General features: G+C 37.5%; 1 protein-coding gene across 5 annotated transcripts in view; it reads left to right on the top strand.

The window, feature by feature from the left end:
* DROSHA (drosha ribonuclease III) overlaps window positions 1-17186 on the top strand; it is a 73858-nt gene that overhangs the window by 30092 nt on the left and 26580 nt on the right. For all 5 annotated transcript variants that reach the window (XM_015618059.2, XM_015618057.1, XM_015618062.1 and 2 more), the window contains 7 exons: window positions 55-179; window positions 3480-3579; window positions 6484-6591; window positions 11022-11129; window positions 13494-13632; window positions 14310-14370; window positions 16266-16325. In XM_015618059.2, the coding sequence (XP_015473545.1) occupies window positions 55-179; window positions 3480-3579; window positions 6484-6591; window positions 11022-11129; window positions 13494-13632; window positions 14310-14370; window positions 16266-16325 (701 nt within the window). The remainder of the gene's footprint in view (window positions 1-54; window positions 180-3479; window positions 3580-6483; window positions 6592-11021; window positions 11130-13493; window positions 13633-14309; window positions 14371-16265; window positions 16326-17186) is intronic.

Genomic DNA, 17186 nt, shown 5'->3' on the forward strand with positions numbered 1-17186 from the left:
AATTTTCCATGGAGCTGTTGTCAATTTAGTTGCACTTTGTTTTTTTTCTCCTAGAAACCCAGCTCAGTTCGTATTGATCAACTAGACCGCGAACAATTCAATCCTGATGTAATTACTTTCCCTATTATTGTACACTTTGGGATACGACCTGCTCAACTCAGTTATGCTGGAGATCCTCAGTAAGATGCTTTTCCTTCTTTCTTTATTCAAGAACTCATTACTGTTGTCATTTGTGCCTTAAGTAGGGCTTGGTTATGTTCTTAGTCTGATGTAAAGCTTAGCACTTACGACATTGGACACAAACTTCTGCAAATTAGAAAATAGGAGGAATAACTTTTTCTCTGGAATAATTCAGGATCTGCTGAAGTAAACATGCTTGCATGTGTGGTATGAAACTTCTTAATCTGACAACAGTTCTTCTGGGTCCAGCAAGAGGTGGTTCCTCAAGCTCCACATTATTTCTCTGAGAGGCCAATGGTGGGAGCATAACGGGAAGGCAGAGAAGGAGAAATAATTACCCAAGCTTCCTAATGTCTGTAGTGTAGAGACTTCTGAGCTAGAGGATGTATTTAAGTCATTTTGTTAAACAGCCCTAAATGGATGTTTTTAAATTTCTCAAACCACTGTTTGAATCTTTATGCCACTGACAGGGAGAAAATTTCAGGTAATCACTTAACCAGTACTGTTGTACATCATATGGAAAAGTAATGGTTTTTATTCCAGAGCTGCTGCTTGATTGTTTAATTAGATGTTCTTCAGGTCTCACATCTAATAAGGAATAATATAGTCATTTTCTGTTTGATTACTTCGTGATACTTGTTTCTTGCATACTGCCATATCCTACTTAATCATCTCTTTCTGTGCTTTGAGGGATCATGTCTACATAGTGCTTCCTAGCTTGGAGGCTACTCCACCCATGCTACTTTTCTGTGCTTTTTATATCCTGTTAGAGTTTGGGAGGAATGTGAAGAAGGAGTGGAGAGGCAATCAGGAAGATTCAGGCAGAGCAAGAAATACTCATTCACTGTGGATTGATGAAGGGACGCAAAAGTGATGATTGGATTTTGTTCCAAATTCTTTTCTTAACCTCTGACTATTTCAGGGAATTCTTCCAGTGATTGGGACATCTGCTTTATGCATGATGACAGTAAAAAACCTGTCTCTGGTGCTTTTGTAGTTAAGGTTGTGTTTTTCCTCAATGCAGTGATTTAGGAATAGTATTCCCCAATTTAGTACTTCCACTAATAAGAGAACTACAAGCCGCTCCTTCCCCTTCCACTGAAAGACACAAAAAGGCAGAGATCACGGGTTGAGAGTGGAAGCAGCAATGAGACAAAAACACAAACAGTAGCAGCAACAATACTAATAACAAAAATGTAGAGAGGATGACTTATGTGCAAAATGCTCAACAGATCTGCAGTTTTGAGGCCCAAACACTCAAGTGCATGTATGACAGTTGTATTCTTTTGCAACTGCTTGCTGAGAATTTTAAATCCAACATGTCAGGAAGTGGGAGTATTGAGTGCTAATCCAGATAATAAACCAGTTTTTTCTTGGCTTTGATCATTAGTTTTATCTTTAAAACATACCTCTTTATCTTTTTGTTCTCTTGTCCATCAAAAAGAAATAAGATGCAAAAGTATAAGGATTATCTCTACTTCGCTGCCAAATTTATTAGTATTTGTAAAGTTCTAATACTTTTCATTTAAAATAGTATAAAGAGACAAAAATTATTCTTCCCACACACTTTTATATTTTTTTTTGTCTTTAAAATTTACTTGTGGTTTGTATTTTGTTTTGGGTTTTAACCTCAGAGCTGCTTACAGAATGTAGGTATGTTTTGTTTTATCAATGTAACAAAGCATTTTTTGTGAAAGACCTCTGTGGTGGCATCATAAATGTCAGGCTTAAGTCTGGTGTATGTGCACCCAGAAGAGATTTTCCTTTAATGTGTCTTTTCTTTGTGATGTTCTAATACAGAATTTTTTGTAACGATAATATGTTTATTAAGTCTCAAACTTAATTGCAATAGCAAAGCTTGTTTCACCCTTATCAAAGGGTGGAAAAATGTGTATTGTAGATTACAGTTTCAGGTTCTTGTTTTTGAGTTGAAACTTCCTCAAGGCATTTGTTCCTTCTGTGTTGGCTGATTTATTCATTAACTCATTTTTCTTTTTCACATGGTGATTTGTCGAAAATAGATGTGCTATTCTGCAGATCGCAAAAGTGCAGTGAATGAAGCATGAGAAAAATCTATGGATTGACTGTTTCAGATGTTTGTAGACTGAAAAATACCAGTATGTCCAGAGGCAGAGAATATACACTCAAGAATGCTGCAGAGAAATAGCTAGTGAAAAAATGCCAATTTTTCAAAAAAGATTTGTTTATGTGTTTGTGAATGTGGGATGCTAGGAAGATTATGAAATAGTAGAAGAGCTGCTGCTTTATTGACTGCTAAGCCACTAACATGAAAACTTCCTAATAAAACCACTGCCCTAAGTTGATGCTGGGGAGGATATTCTTTTAAAATGTAAATATGAGAAGAATCTAACTTGGGTAAACTTCTTTCCTCTGGCCTCTAGTTTTCTTTTTCCCATTTAAAGTCTGATTTATGGGTTGTCCTGAATACAGAGGTTACATTTTGAAGGTAGCATTGTTTCCTGAGGACATAAGGTCCCTATCACGATTCTCTTTGTTGCTCCTCCCATTGTAACTTTTGAAGCTGTTGGTCAGTTGCAGTTGAGTATAATGGTGGGATGTTGTCTTCAAATGGATTAAGTTCTTAAAGACGTGATGAAAGTTTGTGCTAGATCACCGAGGGACTCCCACCAAGGAAAATGTCATTTGGGTTTGTGTGTAATTAGACACCACCAAAATAAGAAAAGGCTAGATGGTTGGAGAAAATCAGAAAACTTAAGTATGTGCCAATCACAGAAATAACTTGAATTGCTCTTTCCATTCAGCACAAGCCCATAGGGAACAAAACTTGGATTTCACCTTTCACAGTTGCACGTTACTTGCAGAGCTCTTCCTCATGTGCTTCACTGAAACGTTTGGGCTGGTATAAGGACAGACCCTTCCTGGGGAAAGGTGCTGCTCTTTTGCAGTGAGTGATAGGTAAACCATGTGGAGAAGGAGTTTTCACCTGCCAGAATTGAGTTCAGGGGCTGGCAGTTCTTTTCAGCCTGCAGAGGTTGGGTGAGTATCTGGGAGACCTGGGCTCTGCCCTGATCTTTGCTGTTCTTTACCTCTGCACACTAATGCCTCCTCTCTGCTACTTGGCCCAGCCTGCTGGAGCAGCTGCCCAGGCACTGTCACCCCTCAGAAAATGCTTTGAAATTATTTTATTTCTGTAAAAGAGGTACTTGTAGACATTCTTTGTATATGTTGTGTGCATTATTAGCAGCTGGTGTGTTCCTAATGACAAACAGATTTCTGCTCATTGACCAAAATATGTATTTTCTGGTTTTGTCCTGCAGATACCAAAAGCTGTGGAAGAGTTATGTGAAGCTGCGTCACCTACTGGCTAATAGTCCCAAGGTCAAACAGGCTGATAAACAGAAGTTATCACAAAGAGAGGTATTCTGGACCTGCCTATAACTGATAATTGAGCATTATAATTCGAGATGGAATGGTAGCCCTGTTTCTGGAAACAACAGAAATCCTTTACAAAATATTTTCTTTCCAGACTATTAACACAGATTTTATTTTTATCCATGCTTGTTATTGAGTGAGGCTTTTTTTTTCCTTTTTTCAGCTGTCAAACTTCTGTAAGTTTTTTACCCAATTATAGAAATTATTGTTATGGAACCATAACTTCTTTATAGCTGTTGCCATTAATGGTTTCAAGAATTAGCATAGAGAAGGACTTTTTCTTTCAAAATGTACTTTTAACTGGCTTGTAATTTTAAACATTTCTCTTTTGAGATAAAAACTGCCACGCTTGTGTGCATAAAAAGTAATTTATTAGGTGGTATAGTGACATTCCTTAGGATCTTTGACTTGAAATCATCCGGTTGTTATATGATAGACAAGATATTTTGCTCTTTTTGTTTTTTTCCCCACAAAGTGATGAGCAATAAGCATTTCATAAGTGCAAATGCTCAACCAATTAGGAATTAAAAGTAGAAAAACAAAGACTCCTAAATATAGCATAAACCAACCCATCTATTTCTATAAACTCTTGGACTGAAGCTTTGAATTTGTCTGGTGCCTGTCTATTGGGCACTCTTAATTTGACAACCTATGTAAGGACTACATAGGGGAGTAATTCACTTCTTGAGTACAGGATGGTATTTAATTAAGTGGTTTTGTATTTTTATTTATTGATTAGAAACATTAATTATTCATAAAATCATAGACTACCCTGACTTGGGAAGGACCCATGAGAATCATGGAGTGCGATTCCTGAGACTTCCCCCATTTATTGAGGAAGTCTCAGAAATTGCACTTTTGGAATTACTTTTGGTTGCACTTACTGTTTGATATATATTACATTGCACCTGATTTTTTTCATTGTTACAAAGCATAGTAAGCTCTTGTGTGAGTAAGAGTGTTAGTAAGCATTTATTTATGCTGATACTACATAAGCCCTTGGCTTCCTTACTTGTAAGTGAAAACAGAAAATCCCACAACATTGTGACTGAACTGTGCCACAGTTGTAAAGGTTAAGAAATATTTGTACTTACAGGAGATGGTTTTTATTTGCCACAACTACACACAGAGCGAGTAGGAGACCATTGTTTTATGGGCATATTTTCATTAGAGGTTAATGGATGGTTTATTTGTAAAATTGTAGCAGATTGTTTGTAAGGGGGTGATCATATTTTGCGCCAGAAGTTGTTATTTAGCTCTTGCTGTGGACTACTGATTTTTGTTTCTAGACTCTATTATAGGATAATGGGTTTTACAAGTAGTTTGCCAAGAGGGAGGCATACAGGGCTAAAGCAGAATCTTTGTGAGGATAATCTATATATTTGCCAGTGGAGGTGCCAGTAACTCAGAAGGAGCTGCAGGACTATACCTGAGTGGTACATGGGCTTTTAAAGATAATGAATCAAATATTATGGTGTGCTCCTGAGCCCGTCAGACTGAAATACAGCCAGGTCTGGCAAACACTGTAGCACCTTTCTCAGGAAAAACTCAATGACACACCTTTGACAATGCACAAGGGGCGCAGTGCTGGCAGCATCTCTGTTCCCTCTGCCATCAGTCATCCACCGCTGTGAGGTTGTACAATGATACTATTTGTGACAAGGTCATGCCTGGGGCTTTGTTCCTCTAACCTAACTTTGAGCATTTACAGCAGGTGCATAAATTAGGACCTGAAGGCTCACTTTGAAGTCAGTGGAGGGAGAAATGCATTTTTGAAGCCATTTATCCCCTTCATTGAATATAAAAGGAGCCAGGGCTAACTAGCATCCTACCCTAGACACCTCTTTATTGAGGTGTCTGAGGTTTGATGAATCTGTGTCTGGACAGATGCACCTGTTGGAAATACCTGTGAGTCTCTGCAAATCAGAAAACAGAGCCTGATCCTGCCCAGATATGCTCACAGGTTTCAAACTGGGAGCTACAAAGAGACAGCTTTGAGCAAGTGCCCTGTAATGAAAAGGAGAAGGAGAGGCAGGATAAGTTGTGGCTTTGAAGAGCTTTGTGTTCTGAAGTAGGCTGAGCACTGAGGGGAGTCTTTATGGTTATTTCATGCTGTATAGGGAGCTTGCACACCCCAGGGCATTATAGTATTGGAACCAAGAGATTCTAATCCAGGGCTGATTTATTTCATCTGTTTTTCTTTCATTTCATTTTACAGAAAGTATTTTCTTTTAATGATACTGTCAAAATCGCTTAATGATTCTGACCCTTTCATGGTTTCTTAAGACAAATTATTTGCACACCACCAAATAGCCAGTGGCCAAGGTATAACATATTTTTAAAATTTTTTGTTGAAATAAAATTGGTAGATTTCAATCAGCATTAGTCTCCAGGACTGCTGAATGCTGATCCTGTTCCCAGACTGGGCATAGTGACATAGCTGAACAGGAGCTGTTGCTAAGTAGCCAAGATGACAAAGCAAAGCCTGTTTTGCTCCTCCTGAAGGTTCAAACCAGGAGTACTCTGTGATGGACATGAATGAAGAGGTTGTTTTGTACATCTGGTAAAGAAAGTGCTTTCATTATAAGGGCTTTATCTTTCTTACTTATGTATGTATCAATGTATGAGTTGGACTGGTTTGTTTTGTCATTTGTAGTAAAAAAAATGTAGTCACCTCTGTTTTCTCCTTGATTTCCCAAAATCCTCTGTCTACACTGTATTCCAGCACATCTGCCAGTCTGTGGCTGGGAGTTGTTAGATCTGTACCAGCCCTAGAAACTGCTCACCAAAACTGAACCTTTCATGGGTATTGTGAACACACTGGTGTGTGCATTGGTGTGCTTTGCTATAGCAAGTTCTTCACAGGAGCTCTGTTCTCTCCCTGCTTAGGAAGCACTGCAGAAAATTCGTCAGAAGAACACAATGAGACGTGAAGTGACTGTGGAGTTGAGCAGCCAGGGATTCTGGAAAACAGGGATACGCTCTGACGTCTGCCAGGTGACTGAAGAGAGATGTATTTTCTTGATAGCTGCCATTTACCTTTGCAAGGGTTTGTTCTAGGCTGAGGAACCAAATGGAAATAAATACCTCAGTAATATCTGTTGATCTAGGGAACTATTCTCATCTTTTGTCCACCCCCTTTATACACAGAAAAAAGGTAATTTAAGATTTTCTGCCAGGGGTTGATCAGTGCAAGGGAGAGGGGTTAGGAATGGCCAGCTTGAGGCTGGAGGTTTGCCAGATGTTGAGTCTAGTGTGGAACCCTTAATCCATCAACTGGCTTAGTTTTAGATATTTTAATTTTAATTTTTTTTTTTTTTATTTAGATAGCTTTTGAAAACACCCCAAGTTTTACAGTGAAGCATGAAGAAATATCTTTTTACTTGAAAGAACATAAAAAAATCCTAAAATCCCACCACATCTAATGTTTGGATTAAAAACACCTGAGCCTCAGTAGAAAGATATCTTTCAGATACTCTGTTTCATATGCATGACATCTCGAAGGAACATGTTTCTGTCAGATCCTGTTCTGAAACAGCTGACAGCCGCCAGCTTTGTGATATGACAAAAATAAGTGCAATTTTTATTTAGTTTTGTATTAGTAAAATTTGAGTAGTTGTAACAGCCAAATAATTACACTAGATTTATACTTTCATTATTTTTTTAGCTGTTGTTTCGGAGATGTTATTTAAGAGTTAAATGCGTGAAACTTAATATTAGCTTAACAGTGTGAATTATAAATTAGGGGGGTTGCTAGGCCAAAGGTATAGGTAGAAATTCTGTTGTAATCTTAGATGTCTGGTCAGGCCAAAGGGGGAAATTTTACAGTGAGAGAAATGCTAGTAACTAAAATTGCTTTTCTTCTGTCTGAAACATTTTTTGTGATTCTGCAATTGCTTCTGATGTAGAAGAAGAATAGTGGCACAGTATCTCCTCATATAGCTGAGGAAAATTACAACCCTTTCCTAATTTTCTTGCTGTGAACTGTATCTATTTTTACAGCTTAAGTAAACAGTGTAAATTTCCAATTTAGGCACTTTGAAACCATTCTGTGTTACTCATAATATCTTTTGTGATGCATTTCCTAATATCTTGAATATTCCTGTTTAATTTAGTGAAGGACAGCGAAACACCAAAGAATGATAAAAATAAAGCTATTTCACAATTTTTGTGCCCATCTGCAGCTGTAATATCTAAATCAGCCAGTTCTAGTATGAAGGTCCTTTGACTTGATTCCTTTGAGAGGCCAAGAGCAGGCAACTGTATGTTTGTAAAATGAAAGATTGCTGCTGTTGCTGCATGCTTTTTCCCAGATTAAAGCAGACTAAAGCTAAATACTCATAAATCAGCTCTAGGGGCAGAGCTCAAGTGCAGCGATTTAAAATTACTGATTTTAAAAGCATTGCAGTTTAGAAGATTGAAACTCTTTTAAGTCACTCATGATAGCTTATACTTGCTCTCAGTTCCACGTAGCCTTAATGACACTGGTCTTTGCTGTCTCAGAAATGAACTGCTTGAAAGGGGAGTAAAAATGGTAAGTGGAACGTTCAAAAAAAGTGTGAAATGTGTGAGTTCTGACAGGCTCACTTGAAGCTTCCCATATATCAAGCAGTACTTGGCCACTGAGCTGGGCAGCACTTACACAGTGTGGCAGGATCTGGCTGTGCTAAGAAGATGACACGTCTGTTCCCACCCTCTCCACCCCCACCATTGTTGCTGGTGAGCCCTCAACAGCGTTGTAGAGTGTTCAGCATTTCAAGCATTCCAAAATACTTCAGCTCACCTGCTTCCCCTTAGTAGCTTCAGGTCAGGAGCACCTGCTGTTTGAGGGGTGATAGCAGTATCTGAGGGCACTTGAGAGAGTCTCTGCCTTGCTGTGCTAGCTGCTGCAAGAAAAGGACATGCAAAATATTTAAAATCATACATATTTTAAAAACATCTCTTCTTAAGAGATAAATACATAATAGATCATATACATTGAATAGCCACATCCAAGATGATGGACGTTGATTAAATCAATCAGTCAATCAAATAGTTAGTGCCAGGAAAGCAGCATTTTGTCAATATAACTTCAAGACTCAAAGTCTTTCAGTGTGCTCTCAGGGGTCTGTCAATTCTTTGTTCACTGCACTACAGCTGATAAAAGTCTGAAACTTGGTATTTCAGTCCTCAAATGCAGGGGCACAGGTAAAGTGTAAAGAATGTTAAATCTGTGTAGTACAGTGGACCATAGAGGCAGTGAAGCAGAGTTGTCCTGTGAAACAGTTTCAAGTTTGATTGTTCTGGTGTTTCTCAATTAATTCCTTCCATGAAGGAACACATAGGAAACACATCTTCACAGTTTATATGGAGATAAAAGGGATGTTCTTACAAATTACCCCCAAAACACCTCAAAATGAATGACATGGTAACAAAATAAAACTTCACCTACACTTCCTAATTCTGCTTGGAGTGGTTTTATATTTCTCTGCCATTTGGAGATCCAGGGAGTCTTTTTCTTGCTGTTAGCTGTTTTTTTCCTTGGAGAGAAAAGGACCCGTGAGGATTTCCTAGTCAACAGCCAGCTGAACATGAGCCAGTGTACGCCCAAGTGGCCAAAAAGGCCAAGGGCATCCTGGCTTGTATCAGCAATAGTGTGGCCAGCAGGAACAGGCCAGCAGAGCCCCCTGCACTTGACACTGGTGAGGCTGCACCTTGAATCCTGCATTCAGTTCTGGGCCCCTCACAGCCAGAAGGACATTGAGGTGCTGGAGCAGATCCAGAGAAGGGCAGGGTGCCTTTCTGAAAGGTCTGGAGCACAAGTCTGAGAAGTGGCTGAGGGGGCTGGGGTTGTTTAGCATGGGTAAAAGGTGGCTCAAGGGGATAGATACCATATCACACTCTATATCTGCCTGAAAAGAGGCTGTAGCCAGGTGGGAGATGGTGTATTCTCCAGGCAGCAAGTGACAGGACAAAAGGAAATGGTTGCAAGTTGTACCAAGGGGGCTTAAGACTGGATATTAGAAATAATTTCTTTGTAGATAAGGTGACTAAGCATTGTAACAGGTTGCCCAGGAAAGTGGTGAAATCACCATTGGTGAAGGTATTTATAAAGATCCTGGGGACGTGTTTTAGTTGGTGGAGTTTACAGTGTTACTTTAGCAGTTAGACTCAATTATCTTAGGGGTCTTTTCCAATTTACATGATTCTGTGATTGCCTTCCAACTCTGTGTTCAGTTCTCAGGAATTTCATGGTCTTTTACTTAAACAGAAAGTCTTGCCATTGGTTAGTCTTAATTTTTGATCTTGTAATGTTCACCAGTTTGTATTTTCTGCTGTTCTGTTGTTAGTGACCTGCAGAAATCTGTAACATCATTTATTCTGTAAATTATACATCATCTACTTTGTGTGCTTGTTTTCTTGCTTCTCTCAATGCTTATACGCTTGTTTCCTCTAACCATACAGAATCCTCTTTCTGAATTAATTGTGACAGCCCCGAGATTTTAATGCCCTTAAAATACACCTGTATTTTGAATATATTCATGTCATGTCAGTAATAGGAATGATTAGAAAAAACTAGTTCACAAATGGTCACATGCATAAAAGTCCTGTATTTCTTCTGTTTCTTTTTTCATTCTTATACAAGAATTGTGATATTGATATCATACTTGCTATACTACTTTACTGATAAACTATGCTAATTGCCAATTTCAACCCAGATGCATCCAAAGTCAATATTAGTGTAGAATTCCTTCTTTGAAACACAGTGAGGGGGACTGCCGTTGTTACAAAAGAGAGTTGTTGTTTTTTTCAATTTTATTGATGTTTTCCCCAACAAAAAACCCACTTTGTTTCATAGACAAACAGCAACCTTTCTGATATTTTTTAGCACATTAAATGTGCCAGACAGCAGCATTTCAAAAATCCCATAATTCTTCCTCAAAAGGAAGTGAAGCAAGGCACAACTGTGCTTGAAAATTGAGTAGCTACTGTTGTTTGGTGAAAGCTGGCTAAAGTGGTGTAAAGTCTTTCTTCCTTAATGTAATGAGGCAGAGCAGAAGTGATGTTTCTTCATTTCTGAAGCAGGGTGTTAAGTGAAAAGGTACAAACATATAGCATTGTATTCAGTCATAGCTTCTTGAAATTCCCTGTTACTGGTGAGCTGACATATTTTATACCTCACTGAAGTTACTTAAGTTGAAGACTGGGTTTATGTGTTTATTTCTTTAGTCTGGGAAGAATTGTGGAGGTAAAAACATATGATTAATTGCTTTGATAAATGAAAGACAAGAAACGATGATTTTTTTATTTTTTTTTTTCTTCATTTAAACTGAAACAGTAAACTAAGTGCTGTAACAATTGGGAAGTGTTTGTATTTTTAGCTCAGTCATCTGAGTTCTCTGTACACTGAAGTTGAATGCTTTTGCTTATTGCATTTGTTTTTTCAGCATGCCATGATGCTTCCTGTCCTCACCCACCATGTCCGCTACCATCAGTGTCTGATGCACTTGGACAAATTGATAGGCTACACTTTCAGAGATAGGTGCTTACTGCAGGTAAGATATGAAAACTCCAACCTCTTGCTGGTTTCTCTTCTTGATATTACCGAGTTCTTCCATAGTGCTGAAATGCACGGCATTTCCACAGCTTGGATGGACATGATTACTTGTACTGCAGATTTTTGGAAAATTTCAATATTCCCAAGAGATTTCTAAATAGAGATATTGATTGTTCACATAGATATTGCACCTACCTTTGCTCCCATGGTAGATGTGGATTTGCTTGTAATGTGTAGCAAGACAAAAATGCAGTTACTGAAAAGACTTTCCAGTACTCATTTCTGACTAAGTTCCTTTTTTAAGGTATTTATAGAGAATACAGTGTTATTCTGCAAATGAGTGTATGTGCCTTGCTTCTTGTTTTTAGAGCCAGTTGTTCAAAAGAGAGTAATTCAAACATTGCCCTTTTTTTACATTTGGAGATAGTGAATAGAAGTTTTCAAACTTCTGTTCAGTTCTTAATTTCTGCAAGTACGTGATGAAATTTTTTTATTAACAAGCAAGAGCAGGAACTGGGGAGGAGAATTTCTTACTTGTTTTAGATGCATCCATATCACGTAACCAGCCTTTTATATTAGTGCTTATTTGGAACTGATTACTTCTGAGGTTGATGCTTGGCATCAACCCTTTTCCTGTTAGACTTTTTTTTTTAATTTACTGAAGGAAAATGGGGACTTTGTTCAGAACTTCTGAAGTAAGTGTCATTTCTCTCCAATGACTGGACTAAGTTCAAAACTTGGCAGTTTTTGTATTTCTTTAGAGATTTTACTCCCAAATTATTTTAAGGAAATGTCTTTTCTCACAGCTTTTCTGGTTTCTAGAATTTATTTTCTAGGCCTTTTCCTACTGCAAGTTATATTAAACATTGAGTATCTTCTAAGATTTGGTTGTTGGCAGGCTTTCTTTGAATTGATGTCAGATATAAAAATGCAGTGATGGAAACTTTCAAAATGTTGTGGCCAAACACACAAACCAACAAGTAACTTCTGATCAGAAAGAGATGAAAGCATAAAAATCAAATGTGTAAGCATTAGTCATGTTTGGTTATAACAAATGTGTTTTTTAATGCTTTGTCCCTATACTCATTGATTTAAAACCTACAGACATTTTCCATAAGAGGAAGAGCTTTTTAAAAACGTATATAGTGTCAGTCATCTGCTTGAGCATAGGCAATGTTAGATGTATAATTCTGCACTTACTGTTACCTATTTTATCATGGTGTAGTCTTTTTAAAATACAGGCAGGTTAAAAAAGGTTATGCTCAGTTATCTATTCAGAAAAGCTGTAATGTGACATCTAGCCCAGATGGAGCAGAATTTGAGAATGTTCAATTACAACAAACTTTGTAATACTATCAAGGAATAATTAGAAAGGACTTGGAGAAAGTTCTTATTGTTGATTAAATATAATTTGACTTTAAGTTTTATGCTTAGAAAGCAACAGACAATGTTTGAATTAATTACTGAATGTCTTTGCTCACAGTCTGCAGCACCAGTCCTGCATGTGTGTCAGAAGTAACTTTCTGCAGCTTGTATTTTCCAGCGTTTCTTTTTTATGCACAAGTTTCATGCGCACATACTTTTATACAAGCACAATATTTTGATCTGTGTGTGTGTAAAAAAGGAGAAAATGTGTGAGTTTGCAAGATGGAGTTCTGAAAAACAAGCTGTAGTTCTACTTGCTGCTGCCATTCCTGCAGTGATGGTGTCAGCAGCAGAATAAGCTTTTGGTAATCCTTGGTGGTACAAAGGTAAAACAGGAGGAGTCCTGTCATTCCTCTTCCATTTGAAGAGTCAGTCCTCTGTAGTCATGAGGGAAAGAGTTGTTCTGTCAGGAACAACTCTTTGCTTTTGCCAGGAATAATGTACTTGTTGTTTCATTTTTTGAGCTTGGAGAGCTGTGTAGATATTTAAGTAATGCAAATATGGATGGTTGAGAAGCTCTTCTAATTGCTTATGTTTTTAATATGAATATTTATAGTTCAGTGTTAGAGTGAATATATTTTTAAATAAGCAAATGTATTGAAATCAGGTCAGCAAAGCTGGTAAGCAAAAGTCTTAAGGCAAATTGACAATTCATGCTTTTTCTCTTCTAAGCTAATTTTTCTCCAAAGAAAAAAAGAGATGAAAGTTAATTAGTTAAATTGATGATTGAGCATAAATGTTGCTTCTTTCTGACATCTGAAATAGTTCACCCTACATTTAAATTGCTGGAACCAAGTTTCTGATTGACTACATCACTTTGTAACCTTTCTTCAAACTGAAAAATAACTATTACTAGCTACCAGTCTCAGATAATGTTTTTGTTTCATTTGCAAAAATACAGTTAACACTTCTTTTTCCTGAATGTGTTACACTATAGCTTGCCATGACTCACCCAAGTCACCATTTAAATTTTGGGATGAATCCAGATCATGCCAGGAATTCCTTATCCAACTGTGGGATTCGACAGCCCAAGTATGGAGATAGAAAGGTTCACCATATACACATGAGAAAAAAAGGTATGCTACTTACACCACTAACATTTTTCTCTTACCTCACACTTAATCAGTAAGAGCACCCTTTGTTCCATTATCATTTCCTTGGCTGTTGTTCTTTTGAGAGATGCCTTCAGTAGAGGATTTCAATGATTATATGCAGACACCAGAGAAGTCTTTCTAAAAGACTGGATTTTGCAAATTAGTCAGTAAGTAAAGAGCTGAGAACAGGCAAGGGTAATAAACGGGAGGATGCATTTGCTTAGATTTCTGGCAAGTACTGTTTTCTTAATTTGCTGCTCAACATGGTGAACAAACTGGAATATATTTTGTAAATGTGTCTTACTAATGTGCACATGTGGTCTGTTTGCTGCAAAATATTCTTCACCCCTTTAAAGTATACTCAGAGATAATGAAATAAAATTTTTGTTGCTTATGTAATGTTTAGAATGTCCTTTTCATGCAAAGGTGGTATTTATCTGGCTCCCTGAATGCAAAAATTCAATACTGTTGTAATGGGACTGCGGTCAGTTAGGCAGAAAGCATTGGTAAGGATTATACTTGATGTAATAAACCCTGTAAATAACAGGATAATCTTGTGTACAGCAATTACAAAGTAACATTTTGAGTAATTGTTTTCTACATTTATTCAAAGTGAATTAGTGGCTGTTTACTTAATAGTGCATTGTTTATGTTTCTAGGGATAAACACCCTGATAAATATTATGTCCCGTTTGGGACAGGATGATCCAGCTCCTTCCAGGTAATGAAAATAGCTGTTTGCAAGTAGGGAAGCTGCTGCAGGGGGAGATATTTAATAGAAACAACCAACTTACTGTCAGCAACAGTTTTGGCAAATAGTTGAAGTGAAAAGTCATTTTGAATTGACTTTTATATTATGAAAGTGTGCTGAACCTCCATTAGCAGTCACATAGTTAATGTTTGGTCATGCCTGCAGAAAACTTCTGAGGAAGATTTTAACAGATAATTCTATCATTTTTGTTGATCCCTGAAATGAGGAGGACTAAAAGGCTACATTTTTGCTTTCTGCAGAACTAAAAATAAGATTTGTTGTTATTATCAGCGCTATAAATTGGATTCTTCATCACTTTTTCTCACAGTAGTACCTTCCTGGCATGGCACCTTGTTAACAGGAGCGCGGTGCTGTACATGGGCTTTGCTGATTTACTGTTCCAATTTGAAGACAGATGCAAAACCCATTAATGTAGTAATGCAATAATCCGTAAATGACCACTAAGAATTCTGTGTATATAAATATAGTTTAATGCGTGGTTTACAGTCACAGGCACCATATTTAACTGAAGCTGAATAAACAAAGCTCACAAGGCTAATGCAAGAAACAGTTGCATGTGAAATCTCTTAAATGTATGAACTAGATGGTAGTGTGTATTTTAGTCAGCTAGTGCTGTAGCCAGGCCTTTCAAGAGCCATCATTTCGGAAGAAGCTTGGGCATAGGAGAAATTTAATTCTGCTAAATGGTTGTTGGACTGTTCCCTAAATGCTGTTTCAGCTAGACCATGCCCTTTTCTCTTCAAGCTTATTTGAGTCCTCTAAAGATAGCATAAGGCTAAATTGCATTAATTCCTGTAAAATAACACAAAAATATAAAGTCCCATTTCTGAGAGTGTGTTTTCAGTTATATTGCTACATAGAGTTGTTGTAGATCTGCTCACACTCTGTTTTATGCAGCAGAGGTACTTGAATTCTTTCCACCCATAACAAAGGCCTGCTATTTCAGAAATTGCACTAATTGTATAATTGTTGGGGGAGTGAAAATTACAATAGAAGCTGTCAAACACTTGACAGGGATCCTCTAGATTAAAAAAAAAATCCTGTGGCGATCGCCTTGTTTCTGTTACGATCATGTGAAATCAAAACTGGTGCTGCTTTACTTGCTTTGATGTCTAGAGCAGAAATTTGTATGTATTCAGAGACAAGCTCACATTCTTTTTCAGCTGCTTGCCCTTTTAGTCCTTTGAATATAAGCAGGCAGACAGCTTGAAGGAAATGAAACTTTATGCAAAACAAAGGTAAATCAGGAGCAGTGATGAAAGAAAACAGAGGAAATAAAGGATTCTAATAACTTAATGGCATCTTTGGATGCATCTCCTGGTAAAGCCATTTTATCTTTTGAGCTCAGAGGAAATTACAGAAAGCAAGGCATTTAAAGGTGCTATGAAAAATTCAAGTTCTTACTCCCTCTGCCATACCAACTATCTGCTGCAGGGTCATCCTGCCCTGCAGGTGTTGATGTTAATTAGGTAGAGCTCCCTAGTATCATGCACAAGGCTCAGAACAGGCTATTTGTTTCAATCACCTGGTGCCCTCTGATGGACAGAGAAACCTGACTTCAGTGCCAGGCAGAGCAGTCCTGTTTCTAAGCTCTGACAATAGCTTAGAACAGAACGTACTGAAATTTCGAAGGTGGTGGTGTCAGTCCTGAGTTTCATGATTCACATAGTTATTACTCTTTTTTGGAAAGGATTGTAATCCAGAGAGGGTGGGGGAGGCTGCAGAACTGACTATCATGACTGATAAGCAATCAACTCTGATTTTTTTTTCTGTTTTAATTGTGTTGTGTAAATAACCAGTATGTGTTACTTAGGTTATGGTGAACTTTAAAATGCCTTTTTCAGGATTAACCACAATGAGCGTTTAGAATTTCTGGGAGATGCTGTGGTGGAGTTCTTAACAAGGTAAATGGGGAATTCTTCAGCAGTTCTCACCTTTGTATGTTATTATTATAGTGTTTATTGAACTTTTCAGTGTCTACTTTCACTGTGTATGTTTGCAGTCCTGCCTGATATTTAGACCTGCACACCTGCAGACAACTCTCTTGATAATTCTTTCAGTGGTCATGATGCAACAAGAAAGATGACAAAATAAAAAGCTAGAGTTTCTGTTTCATGGAATGTGATTGTAAATTGATTTTTAGAGATTATTCAGCCATAGACAAGTTGAACTTTGTACCCCTTTATTAAAGGAAAGATATTTTTCCTAGCATGCTGTTTTGTTTCCATGGGTTCTTTTTGTCTAGTTGCAAGAGAGAAGCATTTATGGGTAATGTTGAATGTGCTACAGTTCTTGTATTTCCAGTAATTAGGGCTGTAGCTTCCATAAAAGCTTAAACAATTAAACACAAATGCAGTTTAATCAAAAGTAATGAAAAAACCCCATGGTTCATCAAAAATTGCTCTGCCCTGAGTATTCTGAAATCAGTGAACAATACAGGCATATTATTAGTTATCCATTTTTCTACCTTACCTTAGTAGAGGCAAACAGGTTGCACAATATAAGGATTATAATCTATTTTCACCTGCATTCTTCTACTGTTTTTAATAGAAGTGTGGTCTTGTTTACTGCTAATTTGCTCTTTAAACAAGTTTGTTACGTGAACAACAAAACTGCCTTTATATCTCTTGTTCTCTACTAGCCATTAGCTACGTGATATTAAAAACTATTAGCCTATAAAGGTCTCCACTGCCCTTAAAACTCATGGCCTTTTCTCTCATACAACAGTACAGGATGATAAGATGGAAGACTTGCTGATTAAAATG

The sequence above is a fragment of the Parus major genome, chromosome 2 (assembly GCF_001522545.3).
Source record: "Parus major isolate Abel chromosome 2, Parus_major1.1, whole genome shotgun sequence".
NCBI classification, from domain to species: Eukaryota; Metazoa; Chordata; class Aves; order Passeriformes; family Paridae; genus Parus; species Parus major.